This window comes from Prionailurus bengalensis, chromosome A2, assembly GCF_016509475.1.
Source record: "Prionailurus bengalensis isolate Pbe53 chromosome A2, Fcat_Pben_1.1_paternal_pri, whole genome shotgun sequence".
Classification (NCBI taxonomy): domain Eukaryota; kingdom Metazoa; phylum Chordata; class Mammalia; order Carnivora; family Felidae; genus Prionailurus; species Prionailurus bengalensis.
The window spans coordinates 30,304,211-30,331,313 of NC_057348.1; the positions used below are offsets into that span (position 1 = coordinate 30,304,211).

General features: G+C 41.0%; 1 protein-coding gene across 28 annotated transcripts in view; it reads right to left on the minus strand.

Moving 5' to 3' along the window:
- Positions 1-27,103, minus strand: part of CADPS (calcium dependent secretion activator) — a 476,275-nt gene that overhangs the window by 107,391 nt on the left and 341,781 nt on the right. For 12 of the 28 annotated variants that reach the window (XM_043587832.1, XM_043587835.1, XM_043587838.1 and 9 more), the window contains 5 exons: positions 13,237-13,338; positions 11,458-11,521; positions 10,919-11,042; positions 8,515-8,583; positions 7,626-7,643 (listed from right to left, as the gene is read on the minus strand). In XM_043587832.1, coding sequence (XP_043443767.1) covers positions 7,626-7,643; positions 8,515-8,583; positions 10,919-11,042; positions 11,458-11,521; positions 13,237-13,338 — 377 coding nt within the window. Of the gene's footprint in view, positions 1-6,615; positions 6,637-7,625; positions 7,644-8,514; positions 8,584-10,918; positions 11,043-11,457; positions 11,522-13,236; positions 13,339-27,103 lie in introns of all 28 variants that reach the window. The other 16 variants (XM_043587844.1, XM_043587847.1, XM_043587850.1 and 13 more) reach the window with 4 other exon arrangements.

The following is a 27,103-nucleotide window of genomic DNA, read 5'->3' on the forward strand; positions in this document are numbered from 1 at the left end:
AAAACATGAGAAATAAGGATAAATAAGAATATTCTGGTGAAACCATCTATTAAAAGCAGAAGTTGATGAGGTCTTTTGATCGTGGGACCACCTCGATGTTTTGAAGGCAGGACTAAAAAAAAATTATTTATCAGTCTCTCCTCTTATTTAAACCTTTTGTTTGGAAAAGACTGTGCGTAAACAGATTTGGAAAAAATCTGTTTTGAATTAAAGCTATTTAAAGGAAGGCCACTGTGGATCCTTGCTTTAGGAAAAAGAAAAACCACTCCGTATTTTAAAGTTTTGTTAAAATCTGGTTTTCTACCTCCAGCTGTGCTGAAAGTCAGGTACGTTGCTGGTAACACACCCTCATGGCCCTTTCGATGAGTGTGTGTTACCTGAGTGTGTAACTGCTTACTCTTTTCCCCCAGGTAGCTGAACCTATGTAGAGAAATACCTGACCTGGTGGTTTATAAAACAATGAAATGTCCCTGGGCTGATCCATAACCCCCGAGGGAGCAGAGACACATTTCAGCTCAGTGGGTCTTGATGAGGATTCGTAAAGGGATTCCCTCTTGCCAAGTGCCTGTCCAGAATTCTGACAGTGAGGTTTGCCACCAGAGAAAAACAAGCTCCCTATTTTTTTTTTCCTCACAGAGCAAAACAAAAACATCATACCTTGGTTTCCAACTTCATTTACCCAATTACCATTGCTCATGTTTACACAATTAAATCTGCTTGGCTTCCAGAGAGAGAGTTAAATGTGACTGCAGAAAAACAAAAAGACAATTCCTCCACATGCTCAGCTAAGCCAAGGAAGAGAAGCATCCAGGAGAGAGAGACGCTCCAATTAGCCCTTAAATAACCTGACCATTTCTGCTTCCAGTGAATGCATTGCCAGTCCCTGAAATATCAAATGAGAGATGGATATGGTTGATGGAAACCTACTTGCTACCAAGTTCCAGCCTATTGATGTGTTGGTGCAGGTGCCAGTGGTAGTATTATGCTATCACTGGAAATAACTAGCGGGTAGCAGTTTGCTATGATTTGGGAGCTGGGGAGACCAGAGCTAGTGTAGGAACAGAATAAGCAGATAGACGTGTCCTGCTTTCCACAGGACCCTGCCTCTCTAAAATGATCGCTCCATAGACCATACGTTGAACGCACGTTCACAAGTCCACATGATTTCTTCAGTGACGCTATCCATTAAATACGTTTCATGTCTTACATCTTCATCACTCCCTTTCAGAAGATTTCGCCGCTAGCACAGCTTGAAGTACATGGTGGTAAAGAGGTGGGTGAATCATGCATCATTTCCTCTACTCTTTTCAGTGTAGCCATTTTGCCTCTCCCTTGTAAGGACAGGATGGCGTGGCCAGTCCATTCTACCTCCAAAGTATCTCCTGATTTTATCTCCCACTGTATAACGTCATGTGCCCACACTCTTGCCAAGGGGATCGGCATGCAATTCACCTCATCCTCTCTACCTCAACTGTCGCCAAAGACTGCCAGCCTGCCTTCAGTACCTCTCCTCCTCTGAAGTTCATTGTCCATGCGGCAGCCAGAGTGACCTCATAAAGCATGTATCTGAGCCTGTCCTACTCCTGCTCAGAAGCCTTTATGAGATTCCTTCATAACAAGAGTTATACTTTCATGTGTCATAACAAAGAGAGTGCCTGCCTTCATAACAAAGGTCCACCTCCTTTATTGGTACCTCTACTGAGCACACACGGCCCTTAAAAATGGCAAATTATATTCAACATAAGTCTCTCCCTATCCCATTGAATTCTGTATTTCTAGGGGCTAAAGCAGTGCCTAACCCAGGGCAGGTCCTCAAATATTGCTGGAAGGAAATCTTCAGTGGATTCTGCCCAATGCAGCGCTTTCATGGAAGAACAAAGATTCTGTAGTTGCAAATGCATATAAACTATACAGTAACGCTATCTCTTACCAAAAGCCTCTGGTTACTTAACAAATATACTAAACTGAATTGCTGAATAGTAAGCATCATAACTGAAACTTCCAAACCGGAGAACAACTTCAGATGTCCTGATGCAATTAAAAATGATTTAAGATAATTTAACGTAATTTTTACCTAAATTACGTTGTATCAATAAAGAAGAAATAATGCTATTATAATATGTTTCTTCTCCAACTTGGTATCTTTGTACCCCAAATCAGGCTTTGTCCTTAAGACTGGACAGTTGCACCTAAGAAAAATGAACTGAATTCTGGATAGACACAGTAGTAGACATCTGTTACTCTGTTATGTACAGTAAACTTCCTCAGGAGAACTGCCCCTTTACTCGACATGGTTCTGGCGGGCATGTCCAGTAATGTCCTACAAAGGAAGTCATGTGACCCAAGCCAGGCCAACCACAGCACCCCACACCATCCTGGGCAATAGGACTGGCTGAGAGATGAACATGTCACTCAAGCTGGGCCAATGAGGCCCTTCTCTGGAATGTCAGACAATTGCCTGGAAAGGCAAATTCTTTTTCCTCTAGGGTCATTCACTAGGATAAAAAAAACTGGTGCTATCTATAACCACGCTGGTCTCAACCCCTTCTATTGTGACTCCCACTCACATTGAAGAAGTCTGTCAGCAGTTGGAGAGATCAAAACGCATTAAATTTTTTTATTCCTGAGTCCAGGCATTTCTTAGCTATGTGGGGCAAGAATTCCCTTTTCTGACTCAAGCTTTTTGAGTTTTTTACTTTTGTTGGGTGTGTGTGTGTGCGTGTGTGTGTGTGTGTGTGTGTGTCACTTACTATAGCAAGAACCCTGATTCAATAGTACTATTAAATATTCATGCAGTCCCCAAATAAGCCTTTATGTACATGATCACAAGCTCACTGGGGCAGGATGTTGGGCATCTGAAAAGATGATCAACAGAAGTAAACACTTCAACAAAGACAGGGAATACTCCAGACAGTTCTTCCTGGGAAACCAGCCCTTGACTTCCTGGACATCTCTTCCTGGGAATGCATCAAAGACCCTGGCTTAGGTAAAATCTCCGTGTGCTGCATTCCTGCAACAGTGCCTTACGTTTCCCTTTACCATAGTCAGCAGAATGGAATTACTTGTTATATGCCTGTGTTCTCTACCTTATCATAGGCTTCCAGCTAGGGACCATGACTGCTTTTGCTCATTGCTCGGGTGCCTGGCAGAGCTCCTGGAACTTAGTGAGTAGTTAACAAATGTATGTAGAGCTATACTGCAATGTTTTATTTTGACATTTATGATAAAAGGATATTTTGACATTTATGATAAATCAGCTGCCCCCTAGATTCCATTGACATCCCAATCACAATACCCTGATCAGCAGCTTCAGCATCAAGTAGGAGCTTGTTCGAAATGCAGATTTCCAGGTCCCACCAGAGACCTACCAAGTCGGAATCTGCGTTTCAACAAGATCTTCAGGGAATACTGAAGTTTGAGAAGCACTGTTTTATATCCCATTTCTGAAATCAAATAATGTGTCTACACTACACATTTGGATTTAGAAGTTTCCTTTTAAATAAAATACACAAAGAATGACAGCTAATATATATAATGAATATTTACTATGTGCCAGGAAGTGTGCTAAATGCTTTATTTAGGATATGTGTTTTGATCTTTCCAACAGCCCTCTGGGGGGGAGGAACCATCATCAGCCTCTTTTGTAGAAAATAAAACTGAGGGGCGCCTGGGTGGTTCAGTCGGTTGAGCGTCCGACTTCCGCTCAGATCATGATCTCGCAGCTTGTAAGTTCAAGCTCCACATCAGGCTCTGTGCTAACAGCTCAGAGCCTGGAGCCTGCTTCTGATTCTGTCTCCCTCTCTCTCTGCTCCTCCCCTCTTCACTCTCTCTCTCTCTTTCTCTCAAAAATGAATAAACATTAAAACATTTTTTTAAAGAAAATAAAAATGAAGCCTAAAGAGATTAAAAAACCCATAGGAACCAAAATTGTGATTTAACTTTTTGGTGTAACAAATCCTGAGTGCTCAGGCTGGTTCTGAAGTAGTGTTTTTTTTGGAGCTGTACATAAAAGATGTACATAAAAGAATGCTGGACAGCATCAGCTGTCATGTTGAAAACTCGGGCCACTAGGAGCACTTCAAGTGGCTCAGCCCGTTAAGCAATCAACTCTTGCTTTTAGCTCAGGTCATGACTCACCATTTGTGAGTTTGAGCCCCACATCAGGGTCTGTGCTGGCGGCGTGGGGCCTGCTTGGGATTTTCTCTCTCCCTCTCTCTCTGCCCCTCCCCTGCTCTCTCTGTCTCTGTCTCCCTCTCAAAATAAATAAATAAACTTAAAAAAAAAACTCAGGCCACTTAATGGATTGTGGGTGGGGCCATTATCTCTTGGCTGACAGATAAAACAGCCCAGGGGTGGGGTGGGGGCTCCTGAATATGTACAGGACCTTGGACCTATAGGAAGTTTGACTGGAGATAGGAAAAGATACAGAATCTCAACCCTACAGAATCTGCTTGGCAATCCTTTGGATGCATTTGGCCTGCTCTAGCAGGTTTCTGTCAGTTGCAGACAAAAACAAGTCCTCATTTCTTTGGCAATCTTAGGGCATCTCAACTGCCCTCAGGAAGACTTCCCAATGAAAGGAAGTGGGCAATGATCTAATCCCAGAAAGGGGTCCTCTTGTTTTTTGTTTGTTTGTGTGTGTTTTGTGGTCTTCCTGGATCAAAAGTTGTAGATACTTTTGAACTTGGCCATTGAATGAATGGAGATTGTCCCAGTTGAAAGGGCTGCATGGTAGAAAAAACAAAAAGGGATGCTGTTTGAATTTAGAAAGATCTGAGTTCAATTCCTGCTAGAGAACGTCACTTATCGTCTCTGAATCCATAAAAGGGGTAATAATAAAGCCTTATTTATAGGACTAAGGGACAGACTGAATTATCTATCTATCATCTATCTATCTAATTTTATAAATCCTTGGCATATTTGCAGGAAAAATTGTTTTATTTCGAGTTCCAGTAGAATCCTTATGATGCTCAGAAAATTATGCAAGTATTTAGCCAAGAACTGAGGCAAAACACCAATAGTAGTGTAGACTTTCTCAGAGCTTGCTGGGTTCAGAATGTGTGACGGTTTAAACGAAATGTATTTAAAATGATAGAATTCATTTGCAGGAGTCACAGCTTTTCTTTTATAGAGTAGCAGCCTTTTACATGTTTTTTTTTTTAAGATACTGTAATTAAATAGCACATTTAATTTCTAATAATGCCACCAGACAGAAAGCATAAGCCCACCGAAATGCCATGTGCAGAGTCCTGTAGCCTACTGAGGCACAGCCTGACTGAAGGACTCTGTACCTGTCCACCCCAGTTTACATAGGTGACGCCAGCTGTGCCCAGCCACCTCTGTTGGTTGGCTTTGCAAATCTGCGTGTTTGTGCTTTTTCCCTCTCGGGAGCCTGAAGAGGGAGGGGAAGGATAAGAAAAAAGATTTAAAGATCAGGAAGGAAACAATTACAGCGATGATTGTGATTTAGGTCTGTTTTGCCTAGAAGAGGCCTTGGACATACCAAGCTTCAAACCCATCTCTGCTTTGACCTTAACTCTTCTTATTTTTATTTTTATTTTTTTTTAAGTTTATTTATTTTTGAGACAGAGAGAGACAGAGCATGAACGAGGGAGGGTCAGAGAGAGAGGGAGACACAGAATCTGAAACAGGCTCCAGGCTCTGAGCTGTCAGCACAGAGCCCGACACGGGGCTCGAACTCACGGACCGCGAGATCATGACCTGAACCGAAGTCGGCCGCTTAACCGACTGAGCCACCCAGGTGCCCCAAGACCTTAACTCTTTTTAGGTCTCGTTTTATTCTCTTGCTGCTACCCAGTCCTTTCTGCCCATCACTGTATGGGCAGTATGATTTTTACGGAGTTCAAATTGCCAAGCTGCCCCCCTTGCTTAAAAAGCTTTCACCTTTGGAAGTGAGAGCTGTGGATCTTGTCCCTTGAAAAACCCATATGCATATAAACATTGGCATAGATTCTAGGTTAGGAACCTATGGACCATGAGATACAGTCTGAACTCTATTACTAAGATGGTGCCTCCTGACTACAATGCAACTTTCACCCATTACTGCTATGATTTCACCTTGCTTAGCAATCACACTGAATTACACAACATTTAAGAGTGTGACGTCTGGCCTCAGATTCTGGCTCTATCACTGACAGGTGACAACAGGTGTGTTATCTAACCTGTGTTTCAGATTGCTCATCTCCAAAATGGGAATGGTAGTAGGATCTCCTTCATAAGGGGGTTTTGAAGATTAAATGAATGAATACATAAAAAAGCACTTATGGTCATACCTGGCACATAATACACATGGAATAAGGATTAGCTACTTTTTTAAGGATTAGCTATTTTCATTAGCTGTACGGTTTCACGCATTTGCACATATTATTCCCTCTATCTAGGCTGCCTGTCCACTTGCCAATGCCGGCTTCCTTTCACCGATTCTACTTGAGTTTTCAGGATGTATTCAAGCTCACCACCCTCGTGAGAACTTCCATGGTTTTCTGATAATGCTCTCTTGCACGTCACTCTGTTACTCGGTGTTGCTGTGTACTGAGTTTGTAATTTCCACTTATACGCCCATTTGCACATATGCTCCGTAAGGTTAGCAGCTACGTCCCTCTTGTTTACTAGGCCCTGGCTTTCACAACTGTACCTAGCATATGGTAGGCTCCCACTAAGCACTTGTGGAATGAATGGATGAATGAATGAATGAATGAATGAATGAATGAATGGATGAATACTTTCTCTTTCAGGGAGAGAAAGGCTCATGTGTCTTGAACACAGGTTTGTGAATCTTCAAAGACCTATTGCCAGCGCGGGGCTTGGCACGTGCACAAAACCGCTTTCTGAGTTGATCTGAGATCCAATCAACTTAGATTCAACGAAATATGTTTAGCGTTGATTGCATGATCATTACCTTTTGAGGATTTTTTCGACTTAAGAACAATGATCAAATATAAAATAAATAAATATAAAAAAAGAGATGAGCTTTATTTATTAAAAAGTCTTAAGTTAAAGCTTTCCTCAAAATACGCTCAGATGTTTGGGGACCGAACAAGACGAAAATCTCCAAAGCCAGAGAACTTGCTAAGACCTGTCCTCCCACGACCCTTCCAGCAACAACCCCCACTCAGCCACCCTCTGCACGCATCCTGTCTCACCACACGATACATACAAGAACAACACGGACACAACTCCTCTCCGTCTTGGCTGATAAACATTCATCAAAGAACACAAACTTCTCAATAGGGAAGGGAACAGAAAAAAGAAATGAAAAACAAAGAGGAAGAGTAGTTTGGTTCAGTAACGTATTTTTTTAAGCACGTGAGGCCAAATCACTGAAATCCTGAAACCGAAGATGAAATGGAGCTCCGCAGCTAACCAGAGTTCTGTTCCTTCAAAGCTTATGCCTTTACGGAAACTCTGCTCTACAGAGGTCAACATCTAATATGCAAGAGATATAGTTAGACAGCACAAATTAACTCCTTAAGTATCATCGCAACTCCACATCGGTCTTTGGGAGTTCATACGTTAAGGAGCTCTTAAAAAACAAAAACAAAAACAGAAACTCAATAATAACTCCACAGTCCTGACAGTTTATAATGCATATACAGTTGGTTCACCTGCATCCTTTTGATTCTCTATTTGAAAGAGAGAGCACAACAAGGAGAGAAGAGAGAGAGAAACAAGAACACATATGCAGGATTAATGAGCAAATGGACCAAAATGCCCCCCACTTGTGTGTGATACATGATATTGGAAGGAAAAGGTTGCCCTTGGGTTCCCACCGCCCCGAAGTGTGGGGGCCAGCAAAAAAAGGCTCCTTCACAGAGGTGGAAAATGCTGCACAAATAGAAAATTAGTAAAATTAAGTTTAATGTGAAATCAAGCTATGAAACATACACGAACTCTCCAAGTGACAATTAAGTCAAATGTTCTAGCCAGAGCTTAGAGGACAGGGACAAGTCAAAATCTCCCGAGAGAATAAGGAAAAGCTTCCCAGCTTGAGAGAGAACAGACAGGAGGCATACAAGATCTAATTTTTACACAGGATGGACCACCTTGTGTGATCTTATACCCGTAATAGTTTCACATCTTCAACATGGAAAGGAAGGCATGATTTTGCCTCAGCTATCCCTTTTCTGACACCTAACGCATTGTTCCCGGCCTAGCGGCTACCTTTTGATTGTGTACCAGTGACAAGCACTTTACAAATTGGGGTTACACACAAGCAAAGTAAAAATGCATTCAGGTCACAGACAGAGAATAACTGAAAAACTTACGGACAAATCTGAGTTTATCACAAACAAATGGCTTAATTGTCTAACCTGTTTGAGGCTGATAAAAAGTGACTGAACTTCTCACACTGGGTTTCACAGACAGAATCAACAGACAAGCCAATGCTAAAAAACTTGAAGCAAGGAGAGTGAGTTGGTTTGGATCTGGATTTTCTTGAAATAATGAAAACGGAAAGAGTGAAGACAGCATGGCGAGGAGGCGGTAGGTACTCACGAATGGTTAAATCCATCACTTGGGAGGCCAAGCAGAAGACAGGATGCTCATACATTTCTCTCTTTTTCCCTATAAAAGAGGATTTGGGCATGCAAGAGGCTTAGGTCAGAGGTAAAGAGGTTAAAGGTCATAGGTTAGAGGAATACGTTACATTAGCTCAAAGGAAAATAGCCACAGAGTATTTTGGGATAAACACGGGATAAAAGAAAAAAGGAGTTTCAAAATTGGAGATCTACTGGATTAACCATTCAGCATGCCGTGAGTCACGAGAGAGATTGTGACCATGATTTTACACGTCTCTTTAGAATTGTTGGCAAGAGTACAATGACCAAAAACATCATGAGTAAAGGGAAACAGAATTTCATTGATTTAAGGCTCCAAGATACTAAGGATTTCAGACTTTAGTATCTAAGGCTCTTGAGGTATTTCTTCATAAACATAGTCTCCAGCGATATCACTATAACTTCATTCCCAAATTCTCAGGGGACTAAGCTGTGGCTCAAATGTAAAAACGTAAGATTTCTTTTCTGAGCATAGGATCAGAACCTCATAAAAGAAAGTTGTTTGGTAGTAGCATCTCCAAAGCTGCAATGTCTCAACCTACGGTGGACTATGTTCATGAAAGAAAACCTGATACATGCAGCCAGAGGATGTTGGGTTGTCTGAATTAACAATCCCAGCATGCTTTGAAATTGGTGTCACAGCCACTTTTGCAGAGGTAATGTCAAAAAGTGGCTGAGCCAATCACGGACAAGGAAGGAGAGAAGCGGAAGAGAGCAGGTAGTGTGGAATGAGGTACTTCTCTGAAAAGAGAGTTGGAAAAAAAAGATTGGTTTCTTCAAAGAATCCCCAGACCTAAAAGTCACAGTGCAAAAGATAATTAACACAACCAAGAAGAATTGAGGCACAAAAGGAAATTACAGATCAGCTGATCTACTTTGGAAATGAATGCATTTTTACTTACAGATCTTAAAGTTTGTTTTTGGATATATTTATCTGAAAGAAGAGAGCAGATCTTACCGAAAGACTAGTAATAACTAGACCAAGGCCTACGAGGCAGCAGCCATGGCGACCGGACGTTTCTTGATCCCATCCCATCTCTGGCCTTGCCTAGAATTATTAGGTACCTGGTTGACTTTACCAAATACACCCAATCATTATGTCCTGGGAAGGTAAATGCTAGAACAATTATTTGCTAATATAGCCCTTTAATGATCTTCTTGTTCCTCTATTTTTGTCACTCATTACCAAGTCAAGAGTTGATAAACATCCTTTTAGTGCCCAATTCTTAAGTGTTTCTCCCTGGGTGCATAGCAATGAATTCATTACCACTGGTACACAATTTGCATTGTCAGACAGACAAAATTGAGAGAGGGAGGACATGTAATGTACAGAACACTGCGATTTGACATGACCTTAACCTAATTCTCTAAGGAAACAAGGACTTCGGCAGGGTAAGTGATAGGGTTTTGGTGGTTGATTAGGTCTTTTTTTTTTCCCCCCAGTCAAGTCCTGAAGGCAGACAATGGGCATTTGCTGGTTTTAGTCAGGTGTTTCACATGTGAGAGAACATCAGATTCCAGAATGCGGACACACTGAGTTTTGCACACAGAACTTCCACATTTATACACTTACACCACTGGTCAAGTTGGGTGTGGTTTTCAAATCACCCTATAGCAGCCAACAGGGTAACAATGAAAAGTGATTAATACCTTTGCAAATGAATAGGTCCCAAAGAACCATATCTTCTCAAGTAGAGTTTACTCAAAGTGCCTTTTGGGTGATTACTTGGTCATCAGTGCCTGCTTCCCTAAAACTTGAGAGGGCAGTGGTAACAACCATCCTAGGTCTGGAGCAACAAGAAGGAATGAGATCTAAAGCAAACCAGGAGCCATCAGAGACAGCTGGACACCAACCTGCCATCAGGTTTGAAAATGTTACCCAAAGACAAGATATTCTCAAGGGGCAAGAAAGAGTAAGCAAAAATCTTGATGTTGTTTTGTTCAATGCTCGTTTTACCTCCAAGGCTGTCAACAATGGACAACAAAGTGCTTTGTTTTCCTCTATTTAAAGAAGGTAGCAGTCCCACAGAACCTCTTCTTAGGAAAACATTACTCACAGAGCAAAGTTAATGCCGACACAGACTCTCAAAAGGACCTTCGTTATCTGGTAACATCCTATATTCATATTCTTCCCCTCAAAAGACTGCTGCCTGAGCCCCTGTTCTTAACTCATTTATTTGGCCGCAGCCAAGGAAGCTTTCATATTTCAAGTGCTTTCAGGTTTCAATTTAACATATTCAGATGGACCACTGTTTTCTGGTGCCCATTAGAAAAGACAGACTCTTCCCCAGGGAGGCATACCAAAATTTAAAGAAGTAACTGGGGGCAGAAGGGAGCCTTACCTTCGATTTTAGCATATTCTGAGAGCCGGGAGTAGTTGACTAAAGCAGCCTGCTCTAGACATTTCCGGATGACTGTTTTTACCTCCTCTTGTGGTACGGGGGTAACAATATCTTTCATCAAAACCTTTAGGTGGGAAAATAAAAGATTATTAAGATGGTTCAACCAAATGTGTTACTCATTTATGTTTCTTAAAGAGCTCAAGTTTAAAATGAGCTGTGAATGCCTCCTTGTGACTTAATACTGATTGAGAGCCATCGCTAAACAGAACACACAGAGTTGTAATGCACAGTTAGGATGGCAAAACCCATCTATGAATCAAGGAAGGGCCAGGAACATATCTTCAATATATGCTAACTATTTGGGAGTCTGGAGATAAAATATCTAGAATTTTGGCAGTTTCCCCACGTTTATTCTGGTATTTGATGAATGGTAAGTGAAGCCTTGAAAAATGACAAACTAGGTCATTCAGCCATAATATTTCATTACAATCATGTTCATGTCTATATATATGTAATCTGTCTTTTACTTCCATTCTTACCCTTTCCAAGAGTGATAGAGTAGCTTTTAAAGCCCCTTCAGGTCGACCGAATGGAAAGCAATACCTACAAAACAGAGAACATTCTTCAGGTTGCCCAAATACATTACATTTCAGCATGAAGTATGCTGCAGTTTGATTCCTATAGCAACTCTTTCTGAGGAACAGAAAATGCTTTTTATTTTGTCACGTTGTGTTATGTTAATCTGAATTCACACCATATATGTGTGTATATAATGTATATATGTGTATGTGTGAATAATGACTAAAGAGGGACTCTGCAAGTGTCTGCAGCAGAAAAGAATATTTAGAGTGATGGCATAAGGCTCTGTTTAGATTTCTATTGTGAAGGAAAACCATTTGTTAGCTCACATGTGACCTTATATATTATTATAGAGACCAGGAGTAAAAAAAAAAAATTAGTTAAGACAGGCTAAAATCCTAACATATTTACTCAAATCTCCAAAGGCTTTACTAGAGGAAATGAAGGAGTGTATTTTGAGCAAATTCATGCTTTTGCTAGATGTACTTCTTTGACTGCAGTTTTTAATTGTCATGGGGTCTTTTGTTACTGGCAATACATCTTGCATATAGCGAATAATCAATAAAAATTTATCCCAGAGGATTTTGATGGCACAGAAAGAGCTAGGTCCTGTACTCCTAAGAGTTCCATTGACTATTTGGGGCTGTCACAGGCCTTTTGAGCCACTGTTCCTCATGGTACCAAGGGACCAGCAGAGGCTACTTAAATTCAAACTATCTCCTAGGCATGTGTCCAGCTGAGTGGTCTAGGGCAAGTTCCTTAACTCTCTCAGCTTTGGTTTACTTTTTATTTGAGACTGTGACAATGACCTCACAAAGTTGTTCTGGGAATAAAAAATCGAGTTAATGCCTAACCAGCCGTGAGTCCTGTGTCTTGACCCCTAGGAAATGTTTAAGAAAAAGGATTAGTTTATTATTATAAATGTTCTTACTATTTTTGAGTTACTATCTCAGGATCTCTAGTCTACAAGCACCAGTGCAGCGATAGAAATGTCTAATTTGCTGCAAGGCAGAAGTGGGCTATGTGGTGCAAGGCTGGACTTGGACCTGCTCGCTGTGTCAAGGGCGTAGGGTAGAGTCAATCTGCCAAGGCAGATCTAAGTTTCCTTCTTTCCCTTAGTAGACGGCTAGCCCTGTTTCTGAGGCAAGAGAGAAGGTGGACACTCTCATATGGATCCCACTGCCTTCCTTCCCTGTTCATGTGATCTGATTCACAAGAGTTTTCATGGGTTTAGGAACCTTGTAGAAATCTCACATTCAGCTTCTTAACAAAGACGTAAAAACTGGATTGATGACCAGGGTCAGCTTGCAAAAGGAGGGCTCTGTTCTTTTGGTGGAAGTAGAATGAGCTGAAGATGTCAAAGTCTCCTGGCTATTGTGGAACCCTGTTCTATTGGTTTTCATTTGCATTCAGTTACCATTTTTTGTTTTTTTAGAGGGATGGAGAGCACAAGGGAGTGGGGGACAGGTGCAGAGGAAGAGAGAGAGAGAGAGAGAGAACGAACCCCAAGCAGGCTCCATGTTCCTGACATGGGGCTCGATCCCACAACCCTGGGATCATGACCTGAGACGAAACCAAGAGTCAGATGCTCAACTGAGCCACCCAGGTGCCCCTCAATTCAGTTATTTCTAAATATCCAACGTGTCACTGACAGGTTAACAGTTTTAGAAAGTCAAGCCCTTTATTTGCCCCACCCCAGTCTCACCCTCTTAATTAACCCCTCAACCCCAGATCCTTACCTAAAATGTGTAATCTGATTTTCCAATAGAACTCGGAGTCTCTCTTTGATTTCTTCAAAACGTTCCTTCTCTTCAACAGTCACGGTTCCGATTCCATCAGGCCTGAAAGAAGACATGTCATGAAGTGACGGGAACCTCATACACTGACATCGTCAAATCACATCTCTAGCAGGAGGAAACTGTCCACTTCAGAAGAACAATTACAATGATCGATGTGACCTTAGGAGAAGTCCTGCTTTTCAGACGTGGCTACTAAAGGGCACGGGATATGCTGGGGTTATCTTTTGGAGACATTTGTAGTACTGTCGCTCATTTATTGTGAAGTGGTAAAATGTATAAACTGGTGGCCAGAAAGTCCAGTTTCTAGACCTTTTGTTTGGCTCATAGCTTCTTAAGATTTTTGAACTATTTGCCAGCATTTTTTTAAAGTCTGTTCGCTTGTTTATTTAGAGTGTGGGAGAGGGGCAGAGAGAGAGAGCATGCGCGCACGAGAGTGCGAGAATTCCAAGCAGGCTCTATTTGCCAGCATTTTTAAAAGTGTATTTATTTACTTAGAGTATGGGAGAGGGGCAGAGAGAGAGAGAGAGAGAGAGAGAGAGAATCCCATACAGATTCTATTTGCCAGCATGTTTTAAAGTTTATTTATTTATATAGAGTATGGGAGAGGGGGAGAGAGAGAGAGAGGGAGAGACAGAGAGAGAGAGAATCCCAAGCAGACTGCACATGGTCAGCACAGAGCCCGGTGCAGGACTCGAACCCATGAACCATGAGATCATGACCTGAGCCGAAGTTGGACACTTAACCAACTGAGCCACCCAGGTGCCCCAATTTGCCAGCAATTTTTAAAGTTAGGAAAGTTTTACAACACAATTCTTTTGAAAATTTGGAACAACTGGCATTAACTGGTGAGTAACAAGTAATAGCTTTTTAATAGGGGCAGGCACTTAACTGTCCACATCTCTCAATTGTATTAAATATCTCTCTTGTAGGCACTTAGGTTTGGGACTCCTGAATTACGCACACAAACTTCTAGAAAAAACAGGTGCCTTGTAAATATCTGTCGTTTTTGGTGTTAAATGTTCCTAAGTGACTCAATATCTAGCTTATATTACAGATGTTCAGATTCTCTTAAGCACTACTGTATTAACTGAAGAACAAATTATAAGACATTGGGGAAAGTGAAAGACATTGATGAAAGAAATTAAAGAAGACACAAATAAGTGGAAAGATATCCTATATTCATGGATTGGAAAAATTAGTATTGTTAAAATGTCCAAACTACCCCAAGCCATCTACAGATTTAACGCAATCCCTATCAAAATTCCAATGGCATTTTTTTACAAAAATAGAAAAAAACAATCCTAAAGTGTGTATGGAACCACAAAAGACCCAAAGAGCCAAAATAATCCTAATAAAGAACAAAGTTGGAGACATTGCAATTCCTGACTTAAAAGTTTATTACAAAGCTTTAATAATCAGAACAATATGGTACTGGCATAAAAACAGATGCACAGACCAAGAGAACAGAGCTGAGAACCCAGAAGTGATCCCTGCATGTATGGTCAACTAATATTTTAGACAGGGGAGCCAAAGATGAACAATGGGAAAGAATAGTCTCTTCAATGAATGATGTTGGGGAAAACTGGATATTCACATGCAAAAGAATGAAACTGGACTCCTATGTTGCACCACTCACAAAATTAACTCGAAATGGATTAAAGACTTAACTATAAGACTTGAACCCGTAAAAATCCTAGAAGAAAGTATAGGGAAAAAGCTCTTTGACATTGGCCTTGGCAACAATTTTTTTGGATACGACACTAAAAGTAGAAGCAACAAAAGCAAAAATAGACAAGTGGGGCTACATTAAACTAAAAAATTTCTGCACAGCAAAATATAAAGGTAACCTATGGAATGGGAGGATATACTCCCAAACCATCTATCTGATAATAGACAACAGAAATATAGAAGTCATAAAATTCTATAGAAAAAACCGAATCATTCAATTAAAAAATGGGCAGAGGACTTGAATAGACAAATGGACTTGAACAGTCTTCCAAAGGAGACATACAAATGGTCAAAAGATACATAAAAACATCACTCGTCATCAGGGAGATGCAAATCAAAATCACAATGTGATAACACCTCACAATGGCTAGTATTGAAAAGACAGCAAGTGTTGGCAAGGATGTGGAGAAAAGGGAGCCCTTATGCACTGTTGGTGGGAATGTAAACTGGTGTGGCCACGGTGGAAAACAGTATTGAGGTTCCTCAAAAAATTAAAAATAGTGCTATCACATGATTTGGTAATTCCACATCTGGGTATATACCTGAAGGAAAGGAAATTACTTTCTTGAAGACACATCTGCACCCCTGTGTTCACTGCAACATTATTCACAACAGCCAAGATATGGAAACAACCGAAGCGTCCACTGATGGATGAATGGATAAAGGAATTCATGGATAAATATATATATGATGGAATTATTTTTATATGATGGAATATTATTCAGCCATAAAAGAAAGGAAATCCTACCTTTTGAGACGACATGGATGGAACTTGAAGGCACTACGCTAAGTGAAATAAGTCAGACAGAGAAAGACAGAAACTTCAAGCTCTCACTTACATGTCTAATCTGAAAAAGTCGTACTCATAAGAATACAGAATAGAATGGTAGTTGCCAGAGCCCAAGGGCTGGCAGAAACAGGGAGCTGTTAACTAAAGGGTACAAACTCCCAGCTATAACATGAGTAATGGTACTGTATTTATATACTTGAAAGTTGTTAAGAGAGGAGATCTTAAATGTTATCGCCCACACTAAAAAATGATAATTATGTGAGGGGATGTAGGTGTTAATTAACCTTGTCATAATAGTGATTTCACTATATATATATACATATATATATATATATATATATATATATATACACACACACATACATATATACACATACACACACACACACACACATATATATATATATGATCAACACATTAGATACCTTAAACTTACACAGGTTATATGTTAATATCTCAATAAAGCTGGGAGAAAAGAGAACAAACCACATATGATGCGTTTCCATGCTAGTGAACTACTGGTCATTTTAATAACAAGAAGGACCCTAGCAAATATAAGTAAATTCCAGTTTAAACCCAGTATTCTCATATTTCTAAATCGCCATTAGGTTTCCACACATTTTTCCTATTTGCTTTGGACTGTTCAAGTTGAAAATACAAAAGGAAGCTGCATATTTATAGCCCAAATTTATCTGTGCCAAATTAGACGTGGGATAATCTGACCCATTCAAAGACTTCAGCTTCCCAGATCCCGTAGTGACTTGTTGTGACTACTGGCTGAGCCAGTTTGCAGATTGGCGTGTCACCATGAAACTTCTACTGGAACATTCTTCAGTTTGCAAATGGGAAGTCATCTTGAGACCAAACAAATGGTCTTATTTATAGGTCTTCTCAAGGATCCAGCATAAGTTGGGAAAATCCTGTATACTAGACCAGTCTGACTGCACAAAAGACTTGGCAAATGACAGCAATGTACCTCCTGTTAGGGGTTAATTGGTCAGCTTCCCTTCTTTATAAATACTAAAAATTCCCCACTTGGAAAAAAAAAAGAAAGAAAGAACAAGAAAACTTCCCCTCCCCCACATTATTAAAAACACCCCTTAACAGTAAAATTCTATAAAATCCATTTCTTCACACTCCCCTGAACTGCCCTGAAGAAGGCCAAATGGTAAATATCAGGTAGGATGTTGGAATATGAATATGTCTTTATTTTCATGTTTTCTTTTTTTTTTTAATTTTTTTTAACGTTTATTTATTTTTGAGACAGAGAAAGACAGAGCATGAATGGGGGAGGGACAGAGAGAGAGGGAGATACAGAATCGGAAGCAGGCTCCAGGCTATGAGCCATCAGCCCAGAGCCCGACGCGGGGCTCGAACTCACGGACTGTGAGATCGTGACCTGAGCTAAAGTCGGACACTTAACCAACTGAGCCACCCAGGCGCCCCTATTTTCATGTTTTCTAGATAAATCCTAAATGTTAATTTACAAAGTTTATTTAAATTTTTTTTCAAGATTTTTTTTCAGTAATCTACACCCAATGTAGGGTGAGAACCTAAAACCCCAAGATCAAGAGTCGTATGCTCTATTGACTGAGCCAGTCAGGTGCCCCTATTTAAAATTTTTTACATATGAAATGTCCATATGTAAATCTGCCCATATGTGAATCTGTAGTTACATCTCAGGGTGAATTCATTGGCCTCCACAAAACATAGGTGATGCTTTTTGGTGTAGTAACTTCTTATGTTTATAATTGACAACTTTCTATAGCTGTGGTTTTTATATTTAGATTTTGTTTACACAAAATACAACTCGCTAATGCACTGAACACGTTTATCTGATTGGCGTGTGCACATACTCGATTTGGGAAAGTGGGAGCCATTTTAGGAATTTTGTTTCTTAGCAGGGATTAGCCCAGAGATAAACACTATTAAAATATAATTTACAAATCAGAAAGGGGCTTACAGATCACGGGAAAAAGCATGGAAATCATTTAACATGGGAAGCCCAGAGACGCATGTGGCTATTTTTAGGAGATAAACCTTCCTGAAGAAAATCATTCCTCACTCAGCAAGACTTCTAAGGCAATTATTAGGCAATAAGAAAGTAACTTTTAGATTTGTGTTTGAGATGATAAAAACTAAGCATTGAGGGTGTGTCTGGCCTTCTCAGTTAATCCTCACTACAAAGGGTATTATTACAAACATAAAATTCAATTATGTTTCTTTCCCTTTTGTTCTGATGATTCACAGTTGTGATTATTTAAGGTATCAGCAGCTTCCAATTCCCTGACAACCTCCGACTACTTTCTCAACACTATTAATCTCACTATTCTAAAAAAGTAAATGACAAAAAATTATTATTGTAGTCTTTCCTTAAATTTGTTTCTTGGGGCCCTTGGGTGGCTCAGTCCATTAAGTGTCTGACTCTTGATTTTGGCTCAGGACATGATTTCACACTTCGTGAGATCGAGCCCTGTGTCGGGGGCTGTCAGCACAGAGCCTGCTTGAGATTCTCTCTCTCTCTCTCTCTCTCTCTCTCTCTCTCTCTCTCTGCCCCTTCCCCATTTGCACTCTCTCTCTCTTAAAATAAATAAATAAACATAAAAAATTTGCTTCTTAATTGCCTATGTCAGTGCAAATAGTTTTAACTTAAAATGAATGCAACTAAGTTTATGTCTGTAAGGTAAATAGTACAGAATTGACCAACAAAAATAGGTGATTTAAAAAGTCATGATTTTGACATCGAATGCAAATTTCTTTGTAACTGCCAGAATTGCTCTGAAATGGTACTGGGGACAGACGATGTTATTTTACAAACTGAGGAAGAGACAGGCAGGAATAATACAATTTATTAAAGATCACAGGTGGTAACTCAGTTGAAAAGTAAAAATATCCTTTTTTGTTTGTTTAATTTCACTGCATTTTTTAAAGTTTATTTATTTTGAGAGCAAGCTAGCGTGAGGGAGGGGCAGAGAAAGAGAGAGAGAGGGAGAGAGAGAAAGAGAAAGAGAATCCCAAGCAGGCTCCACACTGCCAGCTCAGAGCCCCAGGAGGGGCTCAAACTCACGGACCATGAGATCGTGATCTGAGCCGAAATCAAGAGTTAGTTGCTCAACTGACTGAGCCACCCAGGTGCCCCTCATATCATTATTTTTGAAAATTCTCTCAAGTACCAATTTCTTTTCTGTTGTTCCCTGTAATTTGTCAATGGGAATTATACAGGCTTAGATTTCTATGGGTTTGCTTCATCAGGGTCACCAGTTGTGGGTTTGGCTTATCACGTTGGGGTCACCAATTGTGGGTTCGGCTTTTGGCTTTGTCCAGCAAAGCCAAGGACAGCAGAAAGGGTTACTCAAGAGTCCACAAGTCAAGAGATGTGAGAGGGAGGCTAAGGGAAGTCTCCCCAAACTGCTCTCAAGCTCCCGTATTTATTAGGCATCAATTATAGGGAAAAAACATTGCACAATATGACAGTGGTACGGACCAGTAAGAAGTATAGAAACCATGCAAAACAACAAGGCCTTCCCAAGACTACACAAGCACAGATGCCTAAACCAGGATGGAGGACAAGATAAGATACTCCATAGATAACATGGTCTAAGGAATTCATGAGCACAGTAGGGACCCAATCCCTAAACACACATTAACTAGACATTGGTCAGCTGTTTTCAGCATGGCCAGAATTCAGTGTAATGGGTTCCCTATAATCTCCTCAGCTAGGACATAGCTAATTTGATTTCTCACAAATTTCTTATTTTATTTAAAAAGATTTTTTAGTATAATTTATTGTCAAATTGGTTTCCATACAACACCCAGTGCTCATCCCAACAAGTGCCCTCCTCAATGCCCATCACCCACTTTCCCCTCTGCCCCACCCAATTTCCCACAGATTTCTATGGAGCTACTAACTGAAAATCCTGGCTCAATATTTTAGGGAACACTGTTTTCAGAGAAGCAATAAAATACTTTGCCTAGAGTAGTGGTCCTCAAACCCGAGCATGCCTCAGATTACCTGGAGGATGGGGCTGAGAGTTTGTTTTCTAACAAGTTCTCTGATGCTGCTGGTCCAAGGAGCCCACTTCGAGAATCTCTGCTTTAGATCAAGAAAATATCTTGTGGGTGGCTCTTCCAGTGGTTGAAAGGGTAGGTTTGATTCAGGATTCCCCAATTCCTTTGGATTGGAGTGAATCTGGAACCAGAGATCTTCTCCAAGCAAGAGGGTCCACTTATAAAGCTACGATCCCTTCTGGAAGTAGTGTATGTGCTATTTCAAAGTGCCATCCCAGGCAGTGGTGGTTGCAAAATAAGTAGAGGAACTGTATTGGTGTCTCTCAGAAGCCCTGCTTGTGTGTGTGTGTGTGTGTGTGTGTGTGTGTGTGTGTGTGTGTGTGTTTCTTTTCTGGAAACATTTGGAGGTGATTCTATAATTGTCATAAAACTGGCTCTGCATGGTGTTCCTTTCTCCATACTTTTAACACTTAAGGAGTCACAAAGAATGAGAGAAGAGAGATAAAGCTGGATTGTAAATTCCAAACGAGCAAATCCCAGGCTGAGATGTGTCTTTACTCAGAACATGTGTCTAGGAACCCTGAATTCCCCATTCTTCTGTGTCCTGAAGGGTGCCTTTCCTGTCTTCTTGGTTTTTGGCTTCTTAGCACCCACTGTCACTTCTTAACACCTGAATGTCCTTCGGAAGAATGACCTTGCCCACACCGCGCGTACCCTTGGGGAGAAGAGTAAACTGGGGTCCTGTTTCCTGCTGTTTATATACTGAGGGCCTTCCCACAAGCCAGTCCCCCCCTCTTATGGACACTGCGTGTCTAAGCTGGACTGTGACCTAAGCTCAGTCAACTGGACACACTTTTCTGGAACCTTTATGTTGAGTAAATAATGCAAAGATAGAAGAAACAGGTGGAATTGGCTCGCCCTAGCAGCTGTGCCCTGACCAGACAGACTGTCCTCACAGGTCAGTAGTTCTTAATCTTTGCCTATACTTTGGAATCATGTGACAGCTTTGACAGTCTCATCCTCAAACTCTGATTCAATTCACCTGCAGGGGGATGTAGACATCCCCAGGTTATCCTAATGTGCTGTCAAGGGTTGAGAACCGCTTTTGTCCTGTTTCCTACCTTTCCGTAGCTTCCGTTTTTTTTTAAAATGTTTATTTATTTTTGAGTGTGAGTGGGGGAGGGGAGAGAAAGAGGGAGACACAGAATCCGAAGTAGGTTCCAGGCTCCGAGCGGTCAGCACAGAGCCCGACGCAGGGCTTGAACTCACGGACCGCGAGATCATGACCAGAGCCGAAGTCGGACGCTTCACCGACTGGGCCACCCAGGCGCCCCTCTGTAGCTTCCTTGGCTCCAGTTTTCACCTCAAAAATGGAGAGGATCCAGACTTAGTTTTTATTACTTATACTGATGTGAGTTTATAAAGCACTATCTCCTTTTTCCTAGAAGGAGGGGATATGCACATCATATAGTAAAATTGTTCGATGCCTTTGAACCTAGCTTGAGAATCTCTCTCTCTCTCTCTCTCTCTCTCTCTCTCTCTCTCTCTCTCACACACACACACACACACACACACACACACACATACACAGCGACAAGGAAATGTGGTCCTGGGCCTCTGGGTCCACCTAACTGCACACTGGCTAACAACTCACTTCTAGTGTATCATGACCTTGCAAACTTGAGACAAGGTGCAGGTCCAGTGCAGTCATTTTTGGAACCCCATGAGGGACAGGAAGCTGTCCCACCTGCAGGCCACCACTGCCACCAGAAGTAGGTCTCTCTGGCCACAACAGACTATATCACTTCTGACACAACGGGCATCTCCGGAATCCACCTTTCAAGTTTTCGGCAAACCATTTTCTCACTGTCCTTCACAAAGTTGACATTTTCGGCTGCACGACAGGAAAGATGTCACGTCGGCTGCTCTTCAAGTCCTTGTCACCGTGGTCAGTACCAGTTCTGTCACCTTCACTCTCCTCACACTCGCCCATCTTGAGCCATGTCACAAATAATAATTTATCTAGAGTTGTGTCTTTTTTTTTTTTTTTTGTCAGACTGAAACTACCACAACCCAGCCACCCGTCTTTCAAGTTACTAGTTATGCACATTGTTCTCCCTCTCCCCAAATGCTTCGGAGCTAGACCTTGTTAATGGATGACTTTTATAGGAGGGATCTCATATGATTAAGAACTAGGCTTTTCATGTGAAACGTTTTATTTTGAGATTTGAAATTAGGTGTGAAGAATCCAGTCAAAGAAATCAAGCGGCAACGTGTTTCGTGAAAGTGACCTCATCTCCTTGGATCGTTCAATTGTCCCCCCACACCCAGGTAAGCACACAGATTCCTAGCATCTTGTCACCCTGCTGGTACAGTTCTCCACATTGTGTTGAAAGCTCGGCCGCAAAACCCTTGTTTGGAAGCTGAGCTATCTTTTCAAGAAGGTCAGAGGACTAGATTCATTCAAAGCTTACAGCAACGGATGTGTTCTGGTATTGCATCTGTTTAGTGATCAAGTGTAGAACCCAGGTGTGAGAGAATATGTATGGGTTCAAAAGACAGAAGAGGGTCTGGTCCACTTCTCTGCATACAGCCAGCTTTAAGCTCCAATCACTACCAACAAGGGGTAAAACTCCAGCTGAAGTGGGAATATACTTTCTCTCCAAATGCAAATGTCCACATATGCTGGTGCAGGCACCGTAAACATGATATATTCTCTCTCTCCAAATGGATGCATGCCTGCAGACCGCATTATGGATCCCTGAAAATGTCCTTAAACAAGCATGATAACTGAATCCTACTTGCTACTAAATTGTTCCAGCCCAGAAACATGAGAGCTTAAAGGGCCAGAGTGGGACAGAGTATCTTAGATGGTTCTTGCGATGCTCCCTAAATAGAACATGTAGACCAAAACATTCTCTTAACCTCTCTCTCTTTTGAAACAGATTTCCCCTAGCAACTCTTTATCCTTACAACTTTTAGAATGATACCTTTGAATTTAATCCAAGAGCGGAATATTTTCTTTTGTCTCTTTCAAGCGACTAGTAACTACAAATTCAAGATAACACCAAAGCATTATCATCTCAAAAGAAGACATCCCTGCTTGCTCATCTGGATGGCTTGTATAATCTCTAGGTTAATTATACACTGTAATTAGGACTCTCACATCCAATAGTCACTGCTTCATTATGAAAGCCCAGCCTTTCCCTTTCCTCCCTTCTCCCTCCAGCCCAAGCCCCTTTTCTAATTATGCCCTGATGCCCTGGGGCTCAGACACGCTGCTAAAACAAATATATCAAAGTGTTTGTATCACAAAGACTAAGATAGGAAGCAATAACAAGCAGTTTCTACAACCTTACAATTGAAGGCATTGAAGCTTCTTGAGGTTGGGTATTATTAATTGTTAAAAAAAGGGTTGGAGGGGGCAAAAATTTATCAGTGAGATCTTCTCTGACTTGTTTTCTGTTTTTCTAAATATGTAGCTAAAATCCAAAAATATCAGGAAGTATCTTTGCTCTCTATAAATATGGGGGTGATTGAAGTCTCTCTCTACCGATCAAATCTCAAAGAACATGGATGCTATTGATACAAGGACACTAGTTAAGGGGATGGTCCAGGTGCTGAATGAAGGGAGAACCCAAGAAGTGACTACAGAAGTCATATGAAATATATGCTTTGGAGGAAAGCATGTATTTCTTACCCCAGAGAGGGACCAATTTCCAAAATTGGTACCACATAGATTTTTCTCTTTGAGGAATAAGAGAAGAGATGGGTTTCTTTGTTTCCAGACAGACAATTAGGCTTTGGATTCTATCCTCAACTCCCTAGTATAGACTTCTGAGTGGTCAGACCAGTAACATGTGTGGCGTTTGGTATCACACCCACCCTGGAAAGTATGTGACATCTGAAAATATGCTTTTGCTCCAGTGAATTCATCGAACATAGGATAAGGACACATGCTGAAATTTTAGAAGGGAAATTCATATTACTTGACGGTTTGCCAGGGGACAGAAAGATTGCTCTGATGGGACTTAATTCAACACATTTTACAAGATTTTATGTCTGAGTTGGAAAATCTGCTCTTCTCACGGGGAAACTTTCCTTTAGGAATGGAGTCACATGGGTTAGAATTTAGAATAATCTAAAAAGAATTCCTCCTTGGGGTGCAGACTTTTACTTGAAATGTGTTTGGATTTCCTCCCACCCCTTCTCTTACAAGTACTTCCACTTGGTGAAGCTGCTGCTTAGAATTTAGAGAGCATGACTCAGTTACATGCAAGGCCAACACCTGCTCAAAACTGGAAGGGTGACGAGCCACATATATCTGAGTACACTAATGTCATGTGTAAGTGTGTAACATTATATCAATAACGTGGGGGCCACTGTCATCCCCCATCCACGCCTGCCTGCTACTCAAGTGCCATATTCAGAGGTCGGTAAAACAGAACTATCCCTGCTACACAGTCCTCTCTCCCTCCTTTGGGGACAGAGAGTTAAAAAGCACTAGATATAATATCATAAGGAGTGTACATGTGTGACAGACAGAGGGAGGAAGGGATAGAAAGGTGAGATTGGAGCTAAAAAGAGACATTTACATGTGCAAAAATTATGGATTTGCTTCCAGGTAGGCATTCACAAAAAAGGAATGAAAGAAAACATTATGCAACATGGCTTGGGAGTGAGGGACCAACACTGGACATGGTGTTGCTGTGGTCCACAGGAGAGAAGACAGACGCTTGAACTCAGTAGTGGCAGTGAAGAAAAGGAGAAGTGGGTGGGCTTAAGAGATACCTAAAGGCATTGATAGGGCATAGTAACCAAAGCCTTGTGAGGTGCTGAGGGAGAAGGAGGAAGCAAGGACAACTCCCATGGTTCTGCTTGGGGAAGCTGGATGGATGGAATTACTCACTGCCTTAGGGACACTGGTGGGGCAACAGAGGAGAAAAATGAGCTAACTGGATTGTTCAGTACTTCAGATCTAACCCAAGGGATCACACAGTCTCTGCACACAGGCAGCACTGTGGCTCCAGACACGTCTCCCAAAAGAATCCTGGGACATGTTTTCAAAGATTTTTAGAACTCGTGCTCTCTTACATCTGCTTGCAGACTCATTAATCTATGCAGCTTACTTTGGATTGGGGCGGTTGGCATTATGGATTTGTTAATTGCTGATACAATGTACTTTCTACACAGGCCATATGTGAAGAGCAGCACTGGCATTCAAGAAATGTTAAATAATAATGTAAATGAGAAAAATTTCCAATCCCAATAATAAAGGGATCCAAGGAACATTGACGCAACTTGCAATCATCGGAGCTGTTTGATTGCCTTGTCACTGCGGGACAGTGACCAAAGTGATGCTAATCTAAATGTCATCTAGAAAGAATACTAAAAATATTATGGTGAAAATTAAGTAGTGCAACCTTAGGAGCTGATTTAAAAATTAGAAGATATAGAGATTTACATCTGTGGGTTTTATGATCGCCAAGTGCAACCAGCTGAACATACTCACATTTTCTTTTTCTTTCCCTCTCTCTTTGAGAAAATGGGTTTTTTTTTTAAAGAGCCGGCCCAAACTAATGTTCCCTCAATCAGCAGTTCTTAAACGTTGCTACATATTAGAATCACTAGGGGAGATTTTAAAAACATGATACTTCGGCCACATCCCAGATTAATTAAATCAGAGCCTCTGTGGGTGGGGCTATGGCATCGGCCTTTTTTAGGCTCTCCAAGTGATTTCAGGGTATAGCCAAGTTTGACAACCAAGGCCTTAACTAAGTGAGATCTGAAGAACAAATGCCTTAGAATTACCTGGGGAGGAAATGATTAAAAGTACAGAAGCCTGACTCCATCTAAGACTTGCTGAATCAAATTATGTCAGGATGGGATCTAGTATTCTCCATGTTAACAAGCTCCCTGTGTGATTTATATGCACACTACAGGGTGAGAACTACGGCACAAGGTGAAAATCAGTGGTGGCAACTCTTATGCCTTTAGACACAGGACAAGTTCGTGTAAAAGAAACAAAAGACCCAAGTAAAAAGGAGAAATTTAAGCCCATCATCTGGGAGTTTGGTTTTTTGGACTTTGTTTACAGAGGGCTGTCCTGTGCATTGTCAGATATTTAGAAACATCCCTGGCCTCTAGTCACTGGTGACAATAGTACCACCCCTTCCCTAGGTGACAATTAAAATGTCTCCAGACATTGTCAAACGTCCCCTGGGATAAAGGATCAAGTCAAGAACCACTATTCTAAAAGATGCCAAACATGTGAATGGTTCCATATCTTCCAGTGCCTGGAATTATAAGTAATAGTGATCTTCCTGATTGACCAGATGTGTCTACTTTTGATTCGATGTTGCAGATTCACATAGGCATAGTTTTTCACAAAGATGTGGCTCAGGTTTCCAGAGAAGGTGGGAGAACCTGAGTCATCAGCAGATGAGTGGCCATTAATGATTTCCAACTGCAGCAGGAAAGGGCTCTCCCTCCACCTCTGGGTATGCTGAGTTATTAATAGGTAAAAAGTTAATGATTATGTAAAAAGCTATATTTTACCTAATCTAAAGCTGCTTGTGAAATGACAACAGGAATGGCTTCTATTGTTCAGTTAAATTCAATTAAAGGGCAATTTGTTTCCATGAGTCATGACTGCCTTCTTAATCTGGGCCAAAGAATAGATAACCTTCACATGCAAATAGTGTTCATCCTGGTTAAAAAAAAAAAGTTGGGAAAATGGTTTCCCCACACCAAAAGGTTGTTCATTAATGCTCAGAGGAGACTCTGCTCTTACGTGGTCTAAAACTCCAGATACACTCTGGCGTCCTTCACAAGGCCAAAATTACCAGGTAAGCCATATTGATTTTGGACATCGTTAGGACAAAATTAGAAAACTCTTTAGTTAATTCAGATGACTGTGATAGTATCCAGCCAGGAAATGTTGAAACTCCTTTCAAATGGCTGAATTTGGCATCTTACACCAGACACAAATGCAAGCTCCAAAGTCAGACTATGTGTTTTGAACTGGGATCACACACTTATTTGCAACAGAGTAAGTGACTGAACTTATCTGAGCCTCAAACTCCTCATCTGCTACTCATCTGCTAGATGAAACAAATAATAATATTTCCCTGGGATGTAATAAGGATAAGATGAGATAATAAATCTAAACAGCACTACACACAGTCCCTGGCATAGAGCAAGCACTTACTAAATGGCAGCAATTATCCTTAATTTAATTAAACTTTACTTATGGAATATGACAGTGGCTTATTTAATTTG